This window comes from Choloepus didactylus, chromosome 8 (assembly GCF_015220235.1).
Source record: "Choloepus didactylus isolate mChoDid1 chromosome 8, mChoDid1.pri, whole genome shotgun sequence".
Taxonomy (NCBI): domain Eukaryota; kingdom Metazoa; phylum Chordata; class Mammalia; order Pilosa; family Megalonychidae; genus Choloepus; species Choloepus didactylus.
Genome location: NC_051314.1, coordinates 50,236,944 through 50,260,021, shown reverse-complemented (window position 1 = coordinate 50,260,021; position 23,078 = coordinate 50,236,944). Strand labels below are relative to the sequence as shown.

At 36.8% G+C, this 23,078-nt stretch overlaps 1 protein-coding gene across 2 annotated transcripts in view; it reads left to right on the top strand.

Annotated features, from left to right (window-relative positions):
- The window catches only part of OTOGL (otogelin like), a 195,608-nt gene that overhangs the window by 153,002 nt on the left and 19,528 nt on the right, over positions 1-23,078 (top strand). For both annotated transcript variants that reach the window (XM_037846713.1, XM_037846712.1), the window contains 6 exons: positions 4,590-4,767; positions 5,014-5,156; positions 5,397-5,420; positions 5,511-5,603; positions 15,339-15,528; positions 18,620-18,834. In XM_037846713.1, coding sequence (XP_037702641.1) covers positions 4,590-4,767; positions 5,014-5,156; positions 5,397-5,420; positions 5,511-5,603; positions 15,339-15,528; positions 18,620-18,834 — 843 coding nt within the window. The remainder of the gene's footprint in view (positions 1-4,589; positions 4,768-5,013; positions 5,157-5,396; positions 5,421-5,510; positions 5,604-15,338; positions 15,529-18,619; positions 18,835-23,078) is intronic.

Sequence of the window (23,078 nt, the reverse complement as noted above, 5' to 3'; positions counted from 1 at the left end):
ATTGGTTTGCTGTTCATTTTCTAGCTTCTTCAGTTGATCCATTAGTTCTTTGATTTTGGCTCTTTCTTCCTTTTTAATATATGCGTTTAGTGCTATAAATTTCCCCCTTAGCACTGCTTTTGCTGCATCCCATAGGTTTTGGTATGTTGTGTTCTCATTTTCATTCGTCTCTATATATTTAGCAATTTCTCTTGCTATTTCTTCTTTAACCCACTGATTGTTTAGGAGTGTGTTGTTTAACCTCCAGGTATTTGTGAATTTTCTAAGTCTCTGATGGTTATTGACTTCTAATTGTATTCCATTGTGGTCAGAGAATGTGCTTTGAATAATTTCAATCTTTTTAAATTTATTGAGGCTTGTTTTATGTCCCAGCATATGATCTATTCTGGAGAAAGTTCCGTGAGCACTAGAAAAGTATGTGTATCCTGTTGATTTGGGATGTAATGTCCTGTAGATGTCTGTTAAATCTAATTCATTTATCAGATTGTTTAGGTTTTCAATTTCCTTATTGGTCTTCTGTCTGGTTGATCTATCTATAGGAGAGAGTGATGTGTTGAAGTCTCCCACAATTATTGTGGAAACATCAATTGCTTCCTTTAGTTTTGTCAATGTTTCTCTCATGTATTTTGTGGCACCTTGATTGGGTGCATAGACATTTACGATTGTTATTTCTTCTTGCTGAATTGCCCCTTTTATTAGTATGTAGTGGCCTTCTTTGTCTCTCAAAACATCCCTGCATTTGAAGTCTATTTTATCTGAGATTAATATTGCTACACCTGCTTTCTTTTGGCTGTAGCTTGCATGAAATATTTTTTTCCATCCTTTCACTTTCAGTTTCTTTGTGTCCCTGTGTCTAAGATGAGTCTCTTGTATGCAACATATTGATGGTTCATTTTTTTTGATCCATTCTGCGAATCTATATCTTTTAATTGGGGAGTTTAATCCATTTACATTCAACGTTAAAACCGTGAAGGCATTTCTTGAATCGGCCATCTTATCCTTTGGATTATGTTTGCCATATTTTTCCCTCTCTCTATTAATATCCTTTATTGTACCCATACCGAATCTCTTTAGTACTGAACCTTTCTCCAAGTCTCTCTGTCCTGTCTTTGTTTCTCTGTCTGTAGGGCTCCCTTTAGTATCTCCAGTAGGGCAGGTCTCTTGTTAGCAAATTCTCTCAGCATTTCTTTGTCTGTGAAAAATTTAAGCTCTCCCTCAAATTTGAAGGAGAGCTTTGCTGGATAAAGTATTCTTGGCTGGAAATTCCTCTCACTCAGAATTTTAAATATATCGTGCCACTGCCTTCTCGCCTCCATGGTGGCTGCTGAGTAGTCACTACTTAGTCTTATGCTGTTTCCTTTGTATGTGGTGAATTGCTTTTCTCTTGCTGCTTTCAGAACTTGCTCCTTCTCTTCTATGTTTGACAGTGTGATCAGTATATGTCTCGGAGTGGGTTTTTTTGGATTTATTCTATTTGGAGTTCGCTGAGCATTTATGATGTGTGTATTTATGTTGTTTAGAAGATTTGGGAAGTTTTCCCCAACAATTTCTTTGAATACTCTTCCTAGACCTTTACCCTTTTCTTCCCCTTCTGGGACACCAATGAGTCTTATATTCGGACGTTTCATATTATCTATCATATCCCTGAGGTCCATTTCGAGTTTTTCAATTTTTTTCCCCATTCTTTCTTTTATGCTTTCATTTTCCATTCTGTCATCTTCCAGGTCACTGATTCGTTGTTCAACTTCCTCTAGTCTTGTACTATGAGTGTCCAGAATCTTTTTAATTTGGTCAACAGTTTCTTTAATTTCCATAAGATCATCCATTTTTTTATTTAGTCTTGCAATGTCTTCTTTATGCTCTTCTAGGGTCTTCTTGATTTCCTTCATATCCCGTACTAGGGTCTCATTGTTCATCTTTAGTTCTTTGAGTAGCTGCTCTAGGTGTGTCTCTTCTGGTCTTTTGATTTGGGTGCTTGGGCTTGGGTTATCCATATCGTCTGGTTTTTTCATATGCTTTATAATTTTCTGTTGTTTTTGGCCTCGTGGCATTTGCTGACCTTGATAGGGTTCTTTTAGGGTTTGTAGACCAGTTGAAGTCCTTATCTCTAATTAATCAGATCTACAGCTTCGTGGAGTACACTTTCTCTAACTAACCAGCAGGTGGCGTCCACGAGCCACCTGTTCTCCACAAGCCAGATCTCCCCTGCTTAGCCTTTTTGGTGAGTGGGGGAGTGAGTCTTGTGGGGCCCAATTGGTGTCCCAAGCTTGCGTGTGTAGTTGGTGTTGCCTGCCCTGTATGTGGGGCGTGTTTCTGGGCAGTCGGGGAGGGGGGGTGGCCCTAACAATCAAATCTCCCTGATGATCCTAGAGTTTTAAAGCTACTGCAATAGTCTAATCCTTCAGTTCAGTCCTGCCACAGTTTGTCTCTGCCACTGACCCACAAGTCTTTGGTATTGGCGTATGGCTCCTGAGACTTGCAAGTGGGCCCCTCTTCCAGGCTGTGCACCCCGGGTCCTCTGTTGAGGGATGACTGTGCTATGTCACAGGTGAGTGCCGTCCCCCCAGGGCAGATCTGGGCTGCTGGGCTGTGTTGGGAGGCTCCCAGTCTGCTCAAATGATGGCTGAATGGGGCTCTGTTAATTCACACTGCTCCCCCTTCCCAGCTCTGGGACATTCAGCTGAGGTTGCAGGGAAGGCTAATGTCCACGCCCAGTTTTGTGGTGTGTGCCTGTTATTTGAAGCACTTCCGTCACACTGGGTTGTCTGGGGCAGCTCTGGGCTATGGGGCTGGCGATGGGCAGGAGTGTTTCCTGTCCACCAGGATGGTGGCTGTGAGCGGACACCCCCCTTTTCTTGGGAAGTTGTGTTGTTTAGTGAATTTTCTCAGCCACTGGATTATTGCCTTTTGTCTCAGAGCTCTCTTAGTTCTGCTCTTGACTTGACGTGCCCAAATTTCAATTCTTTGAAGCTTTCTGTATTGAGCTTCTTAGAGTAATTGTTTTAGAAAAAGCAAAAAGGATTTAAAAAAAAAGAAAAAAAAAAAAAAAAAACAAAACGGCCCTCCTCAGAGATCTAATGGGTTATTGAAATGCTAATAGACAAAGCAACCAGGGCCATTAAGGAAAGTTCCACAGGGCAGAGAGATCAGCTTTGCTTCGGGATTTGCATATGCGCCTCAAGGCCTGAGCTCCGCCCTTCCCCTTTCTGTGTTCACCAGAACTCCAAAAATCCTCTGCTTTTATTTTGGAGTTTTTCGTGTTGTTTTTTTTCTATGCCTGTCTCCTCTCTGCTGGGCTGGCTGCTCTCAGAGTCTCTGGTGTCTGGCCTCAGTCTATCTATGGTTGGAGTTTGAATCAGTAGAATGAGTTTCCGATAAGAGCAGCCACTGCAATTCTCCCTTCTCCTTCCTGGAGCTGACAGCCCCTCCTCCCCCGGGACTGAGCCTGGCAGGGAGGGGCGCGGGTCCCCTGGCCGCAAAAACTTACAGATTTCGCTGATCTCAGCAGTTCCACGTTTTCATGAGTGTTGTATGAAGTATGCCCAAAGACAGATTGCTCTGTGGTGTCCAGTCCACGCAGTTCCTGGCTTTTTACCTACTTTCCTGGAGGAGTAACTAAAACATACAGCTCACCAGTCTGCCATCTTGCCCCGCCTCCTCTCTTATCCTTTTTGTTTCTTCCGATATATGATATTAGAGTGATAGAAACTGACCTAAAAGATTTGAGGAGAAGAAAATGAAATAAACTACTTTATTAGTGCATCAACATATAATAAGTGCTAAATAAACATTAATATTTCTTCCTCCCTCCCCTGAGATGCGGTATAGAGTGGTCTTCAAGAGCACAGATTCCAGGGGCACATTACCTGAACTTATATTCTAACTGTACTACTAGCTATAGGAACTTGGGAATTCTAACTGTACTACTAGCTATAGGTACTTGGGAAACTTACTATCCTCCACTCTAATTCCTTCATCTGTAAAATAGGGAGAAATAGTAGTACCTCCTTCAGAGGCAGGTATTATCATTATTGTAATTATTACCATAACTCACATAGAATGCAAAATTTATAAACTTTGAAAAATCTACCACTATTTATTTGCTTATCTAGAAGTCTTTGAGTTATATATAAAAATTAATTTATAATGACACCTTCAAAGTTCTGTCAAAAAAATGACCTCATACAAATCTTAATTAAATATTTGGATAGTATTCGTTGTAACTTTTAAAAACTGATATTAACAGAAGTTTTATTTATATATAGCTTTACATGGAATAATATGAGAGGTTGTCTGCCATTGTATAGGCCTGCTTACAAAAAGCTCATCTAAAGCATTTAGACAAAGCTTCATTTTGCTCACATGTCTGACTATATGGGCAATTCTGATATCAAATCAATATTAAGATAAAGGTTGAATTAAGCCATATTTTAGAAAAGTTACATTAACAAAAAGTTGAAGAGAAATGCCAAAGCTTTTGTATTTGGGAAGTGCTTACTATATGTAGCATGAACATGAACTTACAAAATTAATTGGAAAAGTTAATTTAAATTGAAAAAAGAACACTAATCTTATGTTTTTATTAACAGCCTCAACAATTTGATCCTGTTTATAATTGTAGCCAATATATATGCCTTAATATGGAATGGCAGTTGTACAACTGGTCCCTTAATTGTCCAAAGAAGTTAGAAATGCCTGACTGTGGTTTCCGGGGAAGGCCTGTTCAAGTGAATACTGATATCTGCTGCCCTGAGTGGGAATGTCCTTGTAAGTTGCCATTTCGTACATGGAAATCAATTATCAATCTGGGTGATTGTTACTCTTTTGAAACCAAAGTTATTGTTGTTGAATTTTCTTCTTATTTAGTATTTTAGTACCCCGTATATAACTTTTAGAATTGCTATTCTGTCAAATATCATCAGGCTAATTTAAAATATTTTTTTAAAATTATTATTAAAAAAGACAAAAAATTAGTTGGTATACTAAATCTTCTCTCAACATTTTTTTTTTTAGGTCGGTGTTCCATGTTGTCAGAACTGAGCATTATTACATTTGATGGAAATAATGCAGCATTATATAGCATGGCTTCTTATATCTTAGTAAAAATTCCTGGAGAAATTATAGTTGCTCATATTGAAAAATGTTCCATGAACCAGGTGGGTCATTATCCATTCTTATAGGCATTTCTTCATAAATCTATAGCTGAAATATTTGCAACCTAGGAATTGTCAGCATAGGAAGGGGCTCAAGAACTCTCTGAGGTTGATCTAGTATTTAAACCAAAAAAATATTTCATGTGAATATATTTAGAGGCATATGATATTAATCCAAATAAGGTTTTAAAAAGTCAAATAACGTATTTACTTAAAAATGTTTTCCTTTATATTCTTTTGCAGAATGGAAACTCATTAAAAAAATTTGTGAGTATTTGCAAAATGTTTAGAAAATTCATTCTGTTTATCACTGAAATTACGTTTAATTCCATAAAGTTTTAATTTTTTCAAATAAAGGCTTCCTCTGGAAGGATCTCTGGACTTTGTTTTAAGAAGTTAAATGTGACAACATCTATACATAAAGTACTTATTAATCGGATAACAAGAAAGGTAAGAAAAAAAGTAAAAAAAATCATGTTTTTCAATTGGAATAATAAATAATTATTTCCAATAAGAGGGAAAATTAAACAGATTAGTAGAGTTTCATAGCTGTTGTAATGTAAACATTCTTTTCACAGACAGTCTAAAATGGGTTTCTCAATATTAAATTTTCCCTCTATGATATCCGAACTGTTGCAAATACTTCTTCATTGTGAGATTAACTCTTAGAGCCATTTTGTTAAATATGTTAAAGCCCTCTCAGATAACATGAGTGGCCACCCTTCTTAGTTCTAGAGTTAATATTTGTGTTTGAAATTAGACAAAGTGGAAAGGATGTGAGGAAGAGGGATCATAAAATTGAACAGAATAGTAGCCTGAATTCCAGAATGAAGGCCACTGAGAGAAGAGCATATGAAGGAGTAGTTTTGAAGTACTAAGATACCAACAATTTTTATAGGAACAAGTGATAACTAAAATAAGAATAAAGGAAAAAATGTTTAACTTTATTGAAATACATGGAAAAAAGAGGAGTGCATTATAAAATTTTGAAAAGCAGCCATTTGATTTTAGAGGCAAATACTCATCCCAAGAAATACGCACTTACTGCATAGCAGTGAGATAATGGCTGTTTGGTTCACTCAGATCTAATGTTCTTTCTAAAAGATAAGCACCCCACCCCTCCTAAAAAAAGTGTAAAGATTTTTCTTAAACGGCTGAGATTGTACATTTTCCCAAAAATTATTCTGTTAGCACAGGTCCATGGATTCTAGGCTGGGCACAATAGTAAAATGAGTCTAAAATGTAATGAACTATTAGAAAGTTTTAATTTTAATTACTAACAGGAAGTGGGTGGGAAATAAATTCAAACTTGGATAATGCCATTTTTTTATCTTCATTTTATTGAGATATATTCACATACCACGCAGTCATACAAAACAAATCGCACTTTCGATTGTTCACAGTACCATTACATAGTTGTACATTCATCACCTAAATCAATCCCTGACACCTTCATTAGCACACACACAAAAATAACAAGAATAATAATTAGAGTGAAAAAGAGCAATTGAAGTAAAAAAGAACACTGGGTACCTTTGTCTGTTTGTTTCCTTCCCCTATTTTTCTACTCATCCATCCAAAAACTAGACAAAGTGGAATGTGGTCCTTATGGCTTTCCCAATCCCATTGTCACCCCTCATAAGCTACATTTTTATACAGCTGTCTTCGAGATTCATGGGTTCTGGGTTGTAGTTTGATAGTTTCAGGTATCCACCACCAGCTACCCCAATTCTTTAGAACCTAAAAAGGGTTGTCTAAAGTGTGCGTAAGAGTGCCCACCAGAGTGACCTCTCGGCTCCTTTTGGAATCTCTCTGCCACTGAAGCTTATTTCATTTCCTTTCACATCCCCCTTTTGGTCAAGAAGATGTTCTCCGTCCCACGATGCCGGGTCTACATTCCTCCCTGGGAATCATATTCCACGTTGCCAGGGAGATTCACTCCCCTGGGTGTCTGATCCCACGTAGGGGGGAGGGCAGTGATTTCACCTTTCAAGTTGGCTTAGCTAGAGAGAGAGGGCCACATCTGAGCAACAAAGAGGCATTCGGGAGGAGGCTCTTAGGCAAAACCATAGGGAGGCCTAGCCTCTCCTTTGCAGCAACCGTTTCCCAAGGGTAAAACCTATGGTAGAGGGTTCAACCCATCAAACCACCAGTCCCCTATGTCTGTGGTCATGTTAGCAACCATCGAGGTGGGGTAGGCGAATACCCCTGCATTCTCCACAGGCTCCTCAAGGGGGCACTACATCTTTTTTTCCTTGTTTTTCTTTTTCTTTTTTTTTTAACTTTCCCTTCTTTTTTAAATCAACTGTATGAAAAAAAAGTTAAAAAGAAAACAAACATACAATAAAAGAACATTTCAAAGAGACCATAACAAGGGAGTAAGAAAAAGACAACTAACCTAAGATAACTGCTTAACTTCCAACATGTTCCTACTTTACCCCAAGAAAGTTACCTAATATAGCAACATTTCTGTGAACTTGTTCCTACTATATCCATCAGAAATTAACAGACCATAGTCATTCCTGGGCATCCCCAGAACGTTAAATAGCTTATCTGTTCTTCTTGGATTATTGCTCCCCCTTCCTTAATTGCTCTCTATTGCTAGTTCCCCTACATTCTACATTATAAACCATTTGTTTTACATTTTTCAAAGTTCACATTAGTGGTAGCATATAATATTTCTCTTTTTGTGCCTGGCTTATTTCACTCAGCATTATGTCTTCAAGGTTCATCCATGTTGTCATATGTTTCATGAGATCGTTCCTTTTTACAGCCGCGTAGTATTCCATCATGTGTATATACCACATTTTATTTATCCACTCATCTGTTGAAGGACATTTGGGTTGTTTCCATCTCTTGGGAATTGTGAATAATGCTGCTATGAACATTGGCGTGCAGATATCTGTTCGTGTGACTGCTTTCCGATCTTCCGGGTATATACCGAGAAGTGCAATCGCTGGATCGAATGGTAACTCTATTTCTAGTTTTCTAAGGAACTGCCAGACTGACTTCCAGAGTGGCTGAACCATTATACAGTCCCACCAACAATGAATAAGAGTTCCAATTTCTCCACATCCCCTCCAGCATTTGTAGTTTCCTGTTTGTTTAATGGCAGCCATTCTAATCGGTGTTAGATGGTATCTCATTGTGGTCTTAATTTGCATCTCTCTAATAGCTAGTGAAGCTGAACATTTTTTCATGTGTTTCTTGGCCATTTGTATTTCCTCTCCAGAGAACTGTCTTTACATATCTTTTGCCCATTTTATAATTGGGCCGTCTGTACTATTGTCATTGAGTTGTAGGATTTCTTTATATATGCAAGATATCAGTCTTTTGTCAGATACATGGTTTCCAAAAATTTTTTCCCATTGAGTTGGCTGCCTCTTTACCTTTTTGAGAAATTCCTTTGAGGTGCAGAAACTTCTAAGCTTGAGGAGTTCCCATTTATCTATTTTCTCTTTTGTTGCTTGTGCTTTGGGTGTAAAGTCTAGGAAGTGGCCGCCTAATACAAGGTCTTGAAGATGTTTTCCGACATTATCTTCTAGGAGTTTAATGGTACTTTCTTTTATATTGAGATCTTTCATCCATTTTGAGTTAATTTTTGTGTAGGGTGTGAGATAGGGGTCCTCTTTCATTCTTTTGGATATGGATATCCAACTCTCCCAGCCCCATTTGTTGAAAAGACCATTATGACTCAGTTCAGTGACTTTGGGGGCCTTATCAAAGATCAGTCGGCCATAGATCTGAGGGTCTATCTCTGAATTCTCAATTCGATTCCATTGATCTATATGTCTGTCTTTGTGCCAGTACCATGCTGTTTTGGCAACTGTGGCTTTATAATAAGCTTCAAAGTCAGGGAGTGTAAGTCCTCCCACTTCGTTTTTCTTTTTTAGAGTGTCTTTAGCAATTCGAGGCATCTTCCCTTTCCAAATAAATTTGATAACTAGCTTTTCCAAGTCTGCAAAGTAGGTTGATGGAATTTTGATTGGGATTGCATTGAATCTGTAGATGAGTTTGGGTAGAATTGACATCTTAATGACATTTAGTCTTCCTATCCATGAACATGGAATATTTTTCCATCTTTTAAGGTCCCCTTCTATTTCTTTTAGTAGGGTTATGTAGTTTTCTTTGTATAGGTCTTTTACCTCTTTGGTTAAGTTTATTCCTAGGTACTTGATTTTTTTAGTTGCTATTGAAAATGGTATCTTTTTCTTGAGTGTCTCTTCAGTTTGTTCATTTCTAGCATACAGAAACATTACTGACTTATGTGCATTAATCTTGTATCCCGCTACTTTGCTAAATTTGTTTATTAGCTCTAGTAGCTGTATCGTCGATTTCTCAGGGTTTTCTAGATATAAGATCATATCATCTGCAAACAATGACAGTTTTACTTCTTCTTTTCCAATTTGGATGCCTTTTATTTCTTTGTCTTGCTGGATTGCCCTGGCTAGCACTTCCAGCACAATGTTGAATAAGAGTGGTGACAGCGGGCATCCTTGTCTTGTTCCTGATCTTAGAGGGAAGGCTTTCAGTCTCTCACCATTGAGAACTATGCTGGCTGTGGGTTTTTCATATATGCTCTTTATCATGTTGAGGAAGTTTCCTTCAATTCCTACCTTTTGAAGTGTTTTTATCAAAAAGGGATGTTGGATTTTGTCAAATGCTTTTTCAGCATCTATTGAGATGATCAATTGATTTTTTCCTTTTGACTTGTTAATGTGTTGTAATACATTGATTGATTTTCTTATGTTGAACCATCCTTGCATGCCTGGAATGAACCCCACTTGGTCATGGTGTATGATTTTTTTAATGTGTCTTTGGATTCGATTTGAAGTATTTTGTTGAGGATTTTTGCATCTATATTCATTAGGGAGATTGGCCGGTAGTTTTCCTTTTTTGTAGCATCTTTGCCTGGTTTTGGTATTAGATTGATGTTAGCTTCGTAAAATGAGTTAGGTAGTGTTCCATTTTCTTCAGTGTTTTGAAAGAGTTTGAGTAAGATTGGTGTCAGTTCTTTCTGGAAAGTTTGGTAGAATTCCCCTGTGAAGCCATCTGGCCCTGGGCATTTATTTGTGGGAAGATTTTTGATGACTGATTGGATCTCTTTGCTTGTGATGGGTTGGTTGAGGTCTTCTATTTCTTCTCTGGTCAGTCTAGGTTGTTCATATGTTTCCAGGAAATTGTCCATTTCCTCTACATTATCCAGTTTGTTGCCATACAGTTGTTCATAGTATCCTCTTATAATTTTTTTAATTTCTTCATGATCTGCAGTTATGTCACCTTTTTCATTCATTATTTTGTTTATATGGGTCTTCTCTCTTTTTGATTTTGTCAGTCTAGCTAGGGGCTTGTCAATCTTGTTGATCTTCTCAAAGAACCAACTTTTGGTGATATTTATCCTCTCTATTGTTTTTTTGTTCTCTATGTCATTTATTTCTGCTTTAATCCTTGTTATTTCTTTTCTTCTACTTGGTTTAGGATTGGTTTGCTGTTCATTTTCTAGCTTCTTCAGTTGATCCATTAGTTCTTTGATTTTGGCTCTTTCTTCCTTTTTAATATATGCGTTTAGTGCTATAAATTTCCCCCTTAGCACTGCTTTTGCTGCATCCCATAGGTTTTGGTATGTTGTGTTCTCATTTTCATTCGTCTCTATATATTTAGCAATTTCTCTTGCTATTTCTTCTTTAACCCACTGATTGTTTAGGAGTGTGTTGTTTAACCTCCAGGTATTTGTGAATTTTCTAAGTCTCTGATGGTTATTGACTTCTAATTGTATTCCATTGTGGTCAGAGAATGTGCTTTGAATAATTTCAATCTTTTTAAATTTATTGAGGCTTGTTTTATGTCCCAGCATATGATCTATTCTGGAGAAAGTTCCATGAGCACTAGAAAATTATGTGTATCCTGGTGATTTGGGATGTAATGTCCTGTAGATGTCTGTTAAATCTAATTCGTTTATCAGATTGTTTAGGTTTTTGATTTCCTTATTGGTCTTGTGTCTGGTTGATCTATCTATAGGAGAGAGTGATGTGTTGAAGTCTCCCACAATTATTGTGGAAGCATCAATTGCTTCCTTTAGTTTTGCCAGTGTTTCTCTCATGTATTTTGTGGCACCTTGATTGGGTGCATAGACATTTACGATTGTTATTTCTTCTTGCTGAATTGCCCCTTTTATTAGTATGTAGTGGCCTTCTTTGTCTCTCAAAACATCCCTGCATTTAAAGTCTCTTTTATCTGAGATTAATATTGCTACACCTGCTTTCTTTTGGCTGTAGCTTGCATGAAATATTTTTTTCCATCCTTTCACTTTCAGTTTCTTTGTGTCCCTGTGTCTAAGATGAGTCTCTTGTATGCAACATATTGATGGTTCATTTTTTTTGATCCATTCTGCGAATCTATATCTTTTAATTGGGGAGTTTAATCCATTTACATTCAACGTTATAACCGTGAAGGCATTTCTTGAATCAGCTATCTTATCCTTTGGTTTATGTTTGTCATATGTTTTCCCCTCTCTCTATTAATATCCTTTATTGTACCCATACTGAATCTCTTTAGTACTGAACCTTTCTCCAAGTCTCTCTGTCCTTTCTTTGTTTCTCTGTCTTTAGGGCTCCCTTTAGTATCTCCAGTAGGGCAGGTCTCTTGTTAGCAAATTCTCTCAGCATTTGTTTGTCTGTGAAAAATTTAAGCTCTCCCTCAAATTTGAAGGAGAGCTTTGCTGGATAAAGTATTCTTGGCTGGAAATTTTTCTCACTCAGAATTTTAAATATATCGTGCCACTGCCTTCTTGCCTCCATGGTGGCTGCTGAGTAGTCACTACTTAGTCTTATGCTGTTTCCTTTGTATGTGGTGAATTGCTTTTCTCTTGCTGTTTTGAGAACTTGCACCTTCTCTTCGGTGTTTGACAGTGTGATCAGAATATGTTTCAGAGTGGGTTTATTTGGATTTATTCTATTTGGAGTTCGCTGAGCATTTATGATTTGTGTATTTATGGTGTTTAGAAGATTTGGGAAGTTTTCCCCAACAATTTCTTTGAATACTCTTCCTAGACCTTTACCCTTTTCTTCCCCTTCTGGAACACCAATGAGTCTTATATTCGGACGTTTCATATTATCTATCATATCCCTGAGGTCCATTTCGATTTTTTCAATTTTTTTCCCCATTCTTTCTTTTATGCTTTCATTTTCCATTCTGTCATCTTCCAGGTCACTGATTCGTTGTTCAACTTCCTCTAGTCTTGTACTATGAGTGTCCAGAATCTTTTTAATTTGGTCAACAGTTTCTTTAATTTCCATAAGATCATCCATTTTTTTATTTAGTCTTGCAATGTCTTCTTTATGCTCTTCTAGGGTCTTCTTGATTTCCTTCATATCCCGTACTATGGTCTCATTGTTCATCTTTAGTTCTTTGAGTAGCTGCTCTAGGTGCTGTGTCTCTTCAGGTCTTTTGATTTGGGTGCTTGGGCTTGGGTTATCCATATCGTCTGGTTTTTTCATATGCTTTATAATTTTCTGTTGTTTTTGGCCTTGTGGCATTTGCTGAACTTGATAGGGTTCTTTTAGGATTTGTAGACCAATTGAAGTCCTTATCTCTAATTTATCAGATCTACAGCTTTGTGGAGTACACTTTCTCTAGCTAACTAGCAGGTGGCGTCCACGAGCCACCTGTTCTCCACAAGCCAGTTCTCCCCTGCTTAGCCTTTTTGGTGAGTGGGGGAGTGAGTCTTGTGGTGTCCAATTGGTGTACCAAGCTTGCGTGTGTAGTTGGTGTTGCCTGCCCTGTATATGGGGCGTGTTTCTATGCAGTCAGGGAGGGGGGTGGCTCTAACAATCAAATCTCCCTGGTGATCCTAGAGTTTTAAAGCTGCTGCAATAGTCTAATCCTTCAGTTCAGTCCTGCCACAGTTTGTCTCTGCCACTGACCCACAAGTCCTTGGTATTGGCGTATGGCTCCTGAGACTTGCAAGTGGGCCCCTCTTCCAGGTTGTGCACCCCGGGTCCTCTGTTGAGGGATGACTGTGCTATGTCACAGGTGAGTGCCGTCCCCCCAGGGCGGTTCTGGGCTGCTGGGCTGTGTAGGGAGGCTCCCAGTCTGCTGAAATGATGGCTGAATGGGGCTTTGTTAATTCACACTGCTCCACCATCCCAACTCTGGGACAATCAGCTGAGGTTGCAGGGAAGGCTAATGTCCACGCCCAGTTTTGTGGTGTGTGCCTGTTATTTGAAGCGCTTCCGTCACACTGGGTTGTCTGGGGCAGCTCTGGGCTATGGGGCTGGTGATGGGCAGGAGTGTTTCCTGTCCACCAGGATGATGGCTGTGAGCGGACACCCCCCTTTTCTTGGGAAGTTGTGGTGTTAAGTGAATTTTCTCAGCCACTGGATTATTGCCTTTTGCCTCAGAGCTCTCTTAGTTCTGCTCTTGTCTTGACCTGCCCAAATTGCAAGTCTTTGAAGCTCTCTGTATTGGGCTTCTTAGAGTAATTGTTTTAGAAAAAGAAAAAAGGATTAAAAAAAGGGCCCTCCTCAGAGATCTAATGGGTTATTGAAATTCTAAGAGACAAAGCAATTAGGGCCATTAAGGAGAGGTCCACAGGGCAGAGAGATCAGCTTTTCTTCGGGATTCGCATATGAGCCTCAGGGCCTGAGCTCTGCCCTTCCCCTTTCTATGTTCACCAGAACTCCAAAAATCCTCTGCTTTTATTTTGGAGTTTTTTGTGTTGTTTTTTTCTATGCCTGTCTCCTCTCTGCTGGGCTGGCTGCTCTCTGATTCTCTGGTGTCTGGTCTCCGTCTATCTATGGTTGGAGTTTGGATCAGTAGAATGAGTTTCTGATAAGGGCTGCCACTGCAGTTCTCCCTTCTCCTTCCCGGAGCTGACAGCTCCTCCTCCCACGGGACTGAGCCTGGCAGGGAGGGGTGCGGGTCTCCTGGCCACAAAAACTTACAGATTTCGTTGATCTCAGCCGTTCCACGATTTCATGAGTGTTGTATGAAGTATGCCCAAAGTCAGCTTGCTCTGTGGTGTCCAGTCCATGCAGTTCCTGGCTTTCTACCTACTTTCCTGGAGGCGTAACTAAAACATAAAGCTCAGCAGTCTGCCATGTTGCCCCGCCCTCCCATTTCTGTCAGATAGTGCCATTTTTAACATTCAGATTGAAGGGCTTCTTTTTGGTCTCAGGTGAACTCGTCACCACTATTATATTCAATTAGTAACTGTTTGAAAATAATTTACCAAGAGTTTACATGATAAAATGACATAGGCCTGTTACTAAGTAACCTGTTGTTGTGGGGTGGGCATGAATGTACTTATCTGCCACTCAGAAGGCAATAGGAGTTATAATGGTAGAATTATGTTCAAGACAACATGGGGAACAGAGAAAAGGGTCACTGAATCCAGATTATATGTGGGTCAGTAAGGGTGGCTTCTTGTAAGAGGTGATACCTAAGATAAACCTTCCAGAATGAGTAGAAATTAACCAGGTACGGAAGAAGAGGAAGTATGTTTCAGCTCCAGGGTTACAGAATAAGCAAAATATAAGAAATTGGATGGTTGGTGAGGTGTAATATAGAGAACCATTTGCAAATGGTTCCATGTCATTGCCATTATTTAAGGCATGGTTTTTAAAGTATAAACTTTAGACTATCTACATCAGTATTACCAAAAGTACTTGCTAAAAATACAGTGTCTAAAACCCCAATCCAAACCTAGGAATCAGAATTGTTGGGAATCTTAATCTTTAACAAGCTTAGCCAGTGATTTTATGAAATTATAGTTAAATGAACATTGCCAAGAAAAGACAAAACCCAGAATGAAGAAAACATCTTGTAAATAGCTTTCTTTTAATCTTAAGCTCATATTAGAAGGTAATGGTGTAATCAACATAAATCAAGTGAAACAGACATAAAAGCATACATAACATATAAGGAAATTAAGTTTTGAAGAAAATAAAAGCCAATGCCATTTTACCAAATACTGAATATAGCAAGGCATAGCAAAGGAACAATAACTAAAAGGGGCTTTGGCATTACAAGAAGCTGTGGTAGCAGCAGAGAAATAAATAAAAAAAACACCAAAATATAGTTTATGTTAAATCAGAAGAAATGGAATAATCTGTATTCTCCTAATTTTAGTGAGTGTACATTTAAATATAAACATTTGTTCTCACAGGTGCATTTTTGTTATTTTAGGTTGAAGTGGATTCTGTTGTTGTGCCTTTGCCTTTTTCAAATCATGAACTGTCCATAGAGGATTCTGGTATGATGTATGTGATTAACACTCCATCTGGACTCATCATAAAGTGGGCTCATCTCACAGGAATTATAGACATTCATTTTGGCATCCGTTTTAACTTGTCGTCCTACACAGAAGGACTTTGTGGTGAGTACTGCTCTTTAAATCTCAATTTTTTCTGACTTTCTTCCTCCCTCCCCACATTACACCATTTGACTCCTGTTGTCCTGCTTTTCTGATGTGAGATGTGATTTCATTGCCCCTTGTGAATACCAAAGGAAGCAATGGCTTTCGGCTTCAATAAATGGGCTTAAGAAGCAAGTAATAACAGTTTAATTTGGTTAATTTATGGAAATAAATGCTTCCCCCTATTACAATCACTGCTGTTTTTCTTCCTCCTAGCTTGTTTTTAGTGAGCATTGACAAAATATCAGGCATTTCTCCCCATGGTTTAACTCAATTAATTCTAACAATAACCCTATTAATTAAGCAGTAGTTATCTTGATTTATTGCTGATAAAATGAGGCATATAAAAGTTAAAGGCTTAAATAAATTTGTTCTTTATTTTTTAAAGTTAGGGAATCAGAGAGAATTCACTTGTTTAAATTCTCTTGAAAGTTATATACAGTGAACACAAATTTCTGAATATTCATCCCAGTTTTATTATGAAGTGTAAACTACCTATTCCTCTACATACAGGTTTAATATCTTAATATGTTACATACTTATATAAAGAGTTCTAAGCCAAAGAAAGCAAATGAGAAATATCTCTAGGTATGAAACAAAATAAAAAGAATAATGCTGACTCTGGTGTCTGCTGGAAAGTTGAATACAAGCTCTCCCCTTTATAGCCCTGTGCTCTTAAGTGAACATCAATGTCCTCATCTTCAAAATGGGGACAGTGATATCTACATTCAAGACTGTTGTTAGGATTAAATGAAAAAATTAATGTAACTTAACAAATTGCTTAAGATATACAGTCAATAAATATAAATTTAGTGTAAAAATCTATTTTAACCTCACTAAATATTAATTGAGTAAAAGTTTGTGACTCAACCTTTTGCATGTCTGTCACTCTGCTGGGTCCTGACAACTGAAAAATCAGTTAGACCAAATTTTTGCCCTCAACCAATTAAATGAATACCCAAATTTATTCTTTTAAAATGTAAAGCATTTAGTGGAAAGTTTAGCTAAAGTGGATTACATCTATCTTTGCCTATTTAGACCATGCTAAATTAGCACAAACTTCTATAGTGACTTTTCATTTTGGAAATAATTATTATTGAGTATATATATTATCTGTTTTAATTTCACAACTGCTGAAATAAATTCATTACAATGAGTTGGCTTATTTAAGCCAAGTTTTGGGATTAGAAGAAGTTCAAAATTGAGGCATCAGAAAGGCAATGCTTTCTCCCCAAGGCTGTGGCATTCTCAAGCTGGCTGTGGGTGATCCTTGGGGTTCCTTGGCTTTTCAATCATAGGGCAATGTCCTCTCCTTTCTCTCCCAGGTCCTCGTGATTTCCATCTTCTAGCTTCTCTGTGTGGCTTTGCTCTCTCTGTGACTTCTCTATAAGGCCTTTCAGAAACAGGATTAAGACCCATCCTGATTCAGTCGGGCCACGTCTTAACTGAAGTAACTTCATCAAAAGATCATATTTACAATACACTAATACTCACAGGATCAGAAATTGGGACCTGGACATGCCTTTTAAGGGAGACATGATTCAATCCCAAAAATATCTCTATGGTTGTTATTAGGTAGTAATTTAGGGACTTAAAGAAATCATATTTTCTCCTATAATTTATTGCTTTTGAGTATTATGATTTCTGTCTGATTTTTATGCTTTTTTTTTTCCCATCCTTTCCTTGTCAGCCCTTGCTTTTATGGAGACAAACACGGTGATAGCTGTATTCTTAACTAATCACTGTAGAATTAGGACTAATATTACCTTTTCTGCTAATCACGGGTCATTTCCTAAACCTTATGACCTATATTAAGGGAAATCTGGGTGCTATTGGGACTACCATGCTGGGTGCTGGCTACAAAGGTTATAGTGAACAAGAGTGGAACCCGAATTGAGCCTGGATGCCAGAATGCAAATCCTATCTTGACACTTCATTCTCTGCAGAGTAAAGTCTGCAGGGATGCTGACTGACTGGAGTTGCAGTGAAAAAATCTTTTCACTAGCTATCTTTCTCCAGAAAAGTTTGGCCTTAAAAAAATGGCAGCTGCTTTACAGTATAGTTCACTTAACTTGAATATTTTTTTGTTGATTGTACTTATACCCTGTATACTTTTCTGGGGTGAGGCAACTATGGGCCCCAGAAACCTTTTTTCATCTCAATATACCTCTTTGAGGATTAAGATTTGATATTTGGGATAAAATATTTAATTCATATCTTTCATAGATTAGAGCCTTGGAAATTAAAAAAATGATTAAGTCTTTTGGTAGGGTGGTATTCACGTGAGATATGTTTAGGGTTCTCGACCATTTCTTTGTAGTTCCTTTCACTCTACACTCCACTAGATGAGGGATCCTCAGTCTGGCCTTCCTCAAGGAAGCTGAGACTGTAGTAGGCCAAAGCATTATACCCATCGGCGGACCATGTCATCCCAAGCAAGGAAATTGTCTGTGCCCTAGAATTCCCAGTTCAAGTCCTGGCTTGGCAATTGTTCTTCTAATGCTAACCGAAACCCTGGGTCCAAGTGGCTATCACCAGCTAGTTGGTTTATTCCTGGATTACCTGTTAACAGTTGCTAAACAAGAGAGTAGTGTCAACGCTGCAAGAAGGGACAGTGTTAGTTCCCCAAAGGAAATATTTAAAGTTTTTAGGCAGGGTTTCTCAGGGGAATGGATGTCTTAGAAGTGATAATATCCACTATACTGGAGAATATCTTGCCAAGCTAAGACCTAGTTCTTAAATTAGGAGATGGTGGTAATAATAGAAGAGTGAAGGAATAGAATCAAACTCCTCTTTCTTTGTCTTCTATGATCTATTCAAATATTTGACTTCTAGAATCATGGATTCACTCTTATTGGTTAAGACAGTTCTATAATGTTTTACCAAAGAATCAGACACATCATTAAAAATTTATCAGTGTTAAAGTCTAAGGACAAATCTATTCAGTACATAATTCATTCATTTAAAATCACTTCTTAGCTGATTTGTTCAGCTGCCCACATTTGGTTCACGTGAGATATTTTTCCTCCTCTAAATGTCACATTTTTTCTAGGAATTTGCAATGAAGATCCAGATGATGATCTAAGGATGCAAAATGGCACAATTATTACCAATATGGAAGACATACAATTATTTATTGAAAGCTGGGAAATTGAGAAATCATTTGAAGTAACAATGAGAAGACCTGTTAGAAATTGTACTGAGCATGATTGTAGTCACTGCATTGAGTTATTAAATAGACAAGTTTTCATTCCATGTCATGATAAAGTAAGTTGAAAGCAATAATAAATAAGAACTGTCATGTTAAACATGTTGAGAGTAGAAGCCAACATATTCATGTTTTTGCTATGATGTTCTTCTACTGAGAATAATTTATTCCCAAATCTTCTGTCAGTATGCCTGAGAATTCAGAAAAATTTACTGTTTATAGACTCACAGCGACAGGATGGATAATTCTATTTTCTCCTATGTTTTGTCAGAAATGAATCTATAGCTTTCAAGAAAAATGAAATTCTGTTCTGGGAATAAATGCCTCTGGGAGAAAGAGATCAGAGCCACTTGATAGCACAGTATAGAAATTGAGATGGTGAGGGTTTAATCAGTTCCTCATCACCTTGATCTTAGGTGTATATTTGTAATAGAAACATTACATTTAATTGGTCTTTATTAGTCTTTATTAGTCTCTAGCTTTTTGAGTTTTTTCACTAGCAGATATTTATTTATTTATTTATTTATTTATTTATTTATTTATTTATTATTAGAGATTTCTGAAATGCTATGTGGTTTTTCCTTTTTCACTAACAATGTATTCTTTTTTTAATGATATAGATTATTTAAAATATCTGCTATTATCACTATAATCCATTGATTGATTTTATCAGTTGTTTGTGGGTTTACAGAACAATCATGAATAAAACAGGATTTCCACATGTGGAACATTTATTTCTATCGACGATAGCATATTTTTATAATTGTACTATTAATTAAAGTCTATGCTTAACTTAGGGTTCTCTGTGTAGTGTTGTTCTACAGATTTTTAAAAAACCATCCTGTTATATGTACAATCTAATATTTCCCTTTTAATCATATTCAGATGTATATTTCAGTGCTGTTTTTAAAAATTATTTATCAAATTTAAAAAAAACAGTGCTGTTAATTGCATTCACATTGTTGTGCATCATGTTGAGTGAAATAAGCCAAATACAAAAGGACAAATACTGTATGATCTCACTGTTTCGAAACAGTTAGAATAAGCAAACTCATAGAGTTGGAATCTAGAGTATAGTTTGCCAAGAGATGGGGTAGGGCTAGGGCAGGGGAAGTTAAGTCTTAAAAAATGTACAGGGTTCCAGTTTGGAATGATGGAAATGTTTTGTTAATGGGTGGTGGTGATACTGGCAGATATTTTAAATGATCTATATCATTAAACAAAGAATACCTTGTTAGTGACAAAGAAAAAACAATATAGCATTTCAGGAATCATATAACAGAAGTTTTTGAGCATCTACTACATTCTCCAACTCTTTTATGCAATGGCTGCACCATTTAACATTCCCACCAGCAATGTACAGGGTTCTCATTTATCCACATCCTTGCCAGCACAATATTTTGTTTCCTCCTTCTGTTTTTTTTTTTTTTTAAATATATATTGGCCATCCTAATGGATGTGAGTGGTATCTTTTCCCTAAATGCAAATCAAAACACAATGAGATACCTAATGATGATGATGAATGACTTTGGCCATTTGTATATTTTCTTTGTACAAATGTCTATGCAAATCCTTTAAGCATTTTTTTTGACTGGTCTATTGTCTTTTTCTTGTTGAGTTGTAGAAGTTCTTTATATATTTTGAATATTAAATCCTTATGAAATATGTGATTTGCAACTATTTTCTCCCATTCTGTAGGTTGTCTTTTCACTTTCTGGATAATGTCCTTTGATTGATAGACATTTTTAATTTTGATGAGGTCCAGTTTATTTTTTTTCCTTTCTTGCTAGAGCTTTTGGTGTCATATCTTACAGGTCATTGCCAAACTGAAGTCATGTAGATTTTCCCCTTGGATTTCTTCTAAGAATTTTATAGTTTCAGCTCTTATCTTAATTTATTGGTGCATTTGGAGTTAATTTTTGTATATGATCAGAGGTGGAGATAAAATGTCATTCTTTTGCATGTGGAAATCCAGTTTTCCAGCACCATTTGTTGAAGAGACAATTTTTTCCCAGTTGAATGGACTTGACACTGATGAAATCAGTGGCCATATATGAGTGTTTTTTTTTCTGGAATCTCAATTCTATTCCACTGGTATTTATTTTTATCTTTAGACAGTACTATTTTGATTGCAGGAGATTTACAGTAAATTTTGAAATTGGCAAGTGTGAATCTACAACTTTTAATTTTTCAAGATTGTTTTGGCTATTTAGGGCTTCTTGCAATTCCATATGAATTTGAGGATTGACTTTTCCACTTCTTCAAAAAAGCTGCCAGGATTTTGATTGGGGTTGCACTGAATTTGTGGATCACTTTGGGTAGTGTTAAAAACTTAACAATATTAAGTCTTTCAATCCACAAACGGCATGTTTTTCTGTTTATTTAGATCATTACTTTCTTTCAGCAATGTTTTGCAGTTTTCAAAGCAAGTCTTTCACCTCCTTGGTTGAATTTATTCATAGATGTTATTTTATATGCCATGGTAAATGGAATTGTTTTCTTAATTTCTTTTTGGTTTGTTCATTGATGGTGTACAGAACAACAACTGATTTTGGTGTATTGATCTTGTACTTTGCTGAATTGGTTTATTAGTTTTAGTAATTGCTTTTAGATTCTTTGGGATTTTCTCTCTATATGTGATCATGTTATCTATGAATAGATATAGTTTTACTTTTTCCTTTCTAATTTGGATGTCTTTTATTTCTTTTTATTGCCTTATTGCTCTGGCTAGAACTTCCAGTACAATGTTGAATATTAGTGGTGAAAGCAGGCATCCTTGTTTTATTCCTGATATTAGGGGGAAAGCATTCAGTCTTTTACTCATATGATGTTAGCTGTGGGTTTTTCATGAGTGCCTTTCATTATGTTGAGGAAGTTCCCTTCTAGTCCTGAGTATTTGCATTATGAAAGAGTGTGGGATTTTTGTCTAATGCCTTTTCTGCATCAATCAAGACGATTGTGTGTTTTTTTAATTAAAGAAATTGTAGGTTTACAGAAATATCATATGTAAAATTCATAAAATACAGAGTTCCCATATACCACCCTATTATTAACACCTTGAATTAGTGTGGTATGATGATCATGTGATTTTATTCCTATATTCTATTAAGTAATTTTTCTTTATCATTGTTTTACACCTAGTGATTTTCTTATGTTGAACAGTCCTTATGTTCCTGGGATAAATTCCACTTCATCATGGTGTATAAGCTTTTCAAGAGGCTGTTACATTAGTTTTGCTAGGATTTTGTTGAGAATTTTTTCATTTAGTTTCATAAGGGAGATTGGTCAATAGTTTTCTTTTCTTGTGATGTCTTTCTCTGGCTTTGATATCAGGGTAATGCTGGCTTCACAGAATGAGTCAGGGAGTGTTCCCTCCTCTTCAGTTTTTGGAAAGAGTTTGAGAAAGATTGTTGTTAATTCTTTGAATGTTTGGTAGAAATCACCAGTGAAGGCATTTGGTCCTGGACTTGTCCTTGTTAGGAGGTTTTTATTACTTATTCAATCTCCCTTGCTTTGGGTCTATTGAGATTTTCTATTTTTCCTTGAATCGATTTATACAATTTGTGTATTTCTAGGAATTTGTCCATTTCATCTAGGTTCTCCAATTTATTGTCATATAATTGTCCATAGTATCTTCTGATAATTTTTTCCTTTTCAGTATAGCTCAAGATTTGTCAATTTTATTGATCTTTTCAGAGGAGCAGCTTTTGGTTTTGTGGATTCACTCCATTGTTTTCTATTCCCTATTTCCTTTACCTCTGCTCTAATCTTTATTATTTCCTTCCTTCTTCTAACTTGGGGCTTACTTTGCTCTTATTTTTCTTGTTCCTTAAGATGTGAAGTTAGTTATTGATTTGAGATCTGACTTTTTTTAAAATAGACATTTACAGCTATAAATTTCCCTTGAGCACTTCCCTCACTATAACCCGTAAGTTTTAATATGTTGTGTGTTTTTTTTGTTTTACATTTGTGTTTAAGTATATTGTATTTTCCTTTGCAATTTCATCTTTGTCTCCTTTGATTCTTTAAGAGTGTATTGTTTAATTTCCACATATTATGAATTTTCCAGTTTTCTTTCTGTTATGGATTTCTAGTGTCCTTTCATTGTGGTTAGAGAAAATACTTTGAATGATTCAATCTTTTAGAATTTATTCAGACTTCTCTTGTGCTCTAACCTATGGTCTAGCCTGGAGAATAAACCATGTGCACTTGAGAAGAATGTGTATTCTGTTGTTCTTGAGTAGAGTGTTCTAAATATGTCTGTTCAGTCTTGTTGGCTTATAGTGTAGTTTAAGTCCTTTAA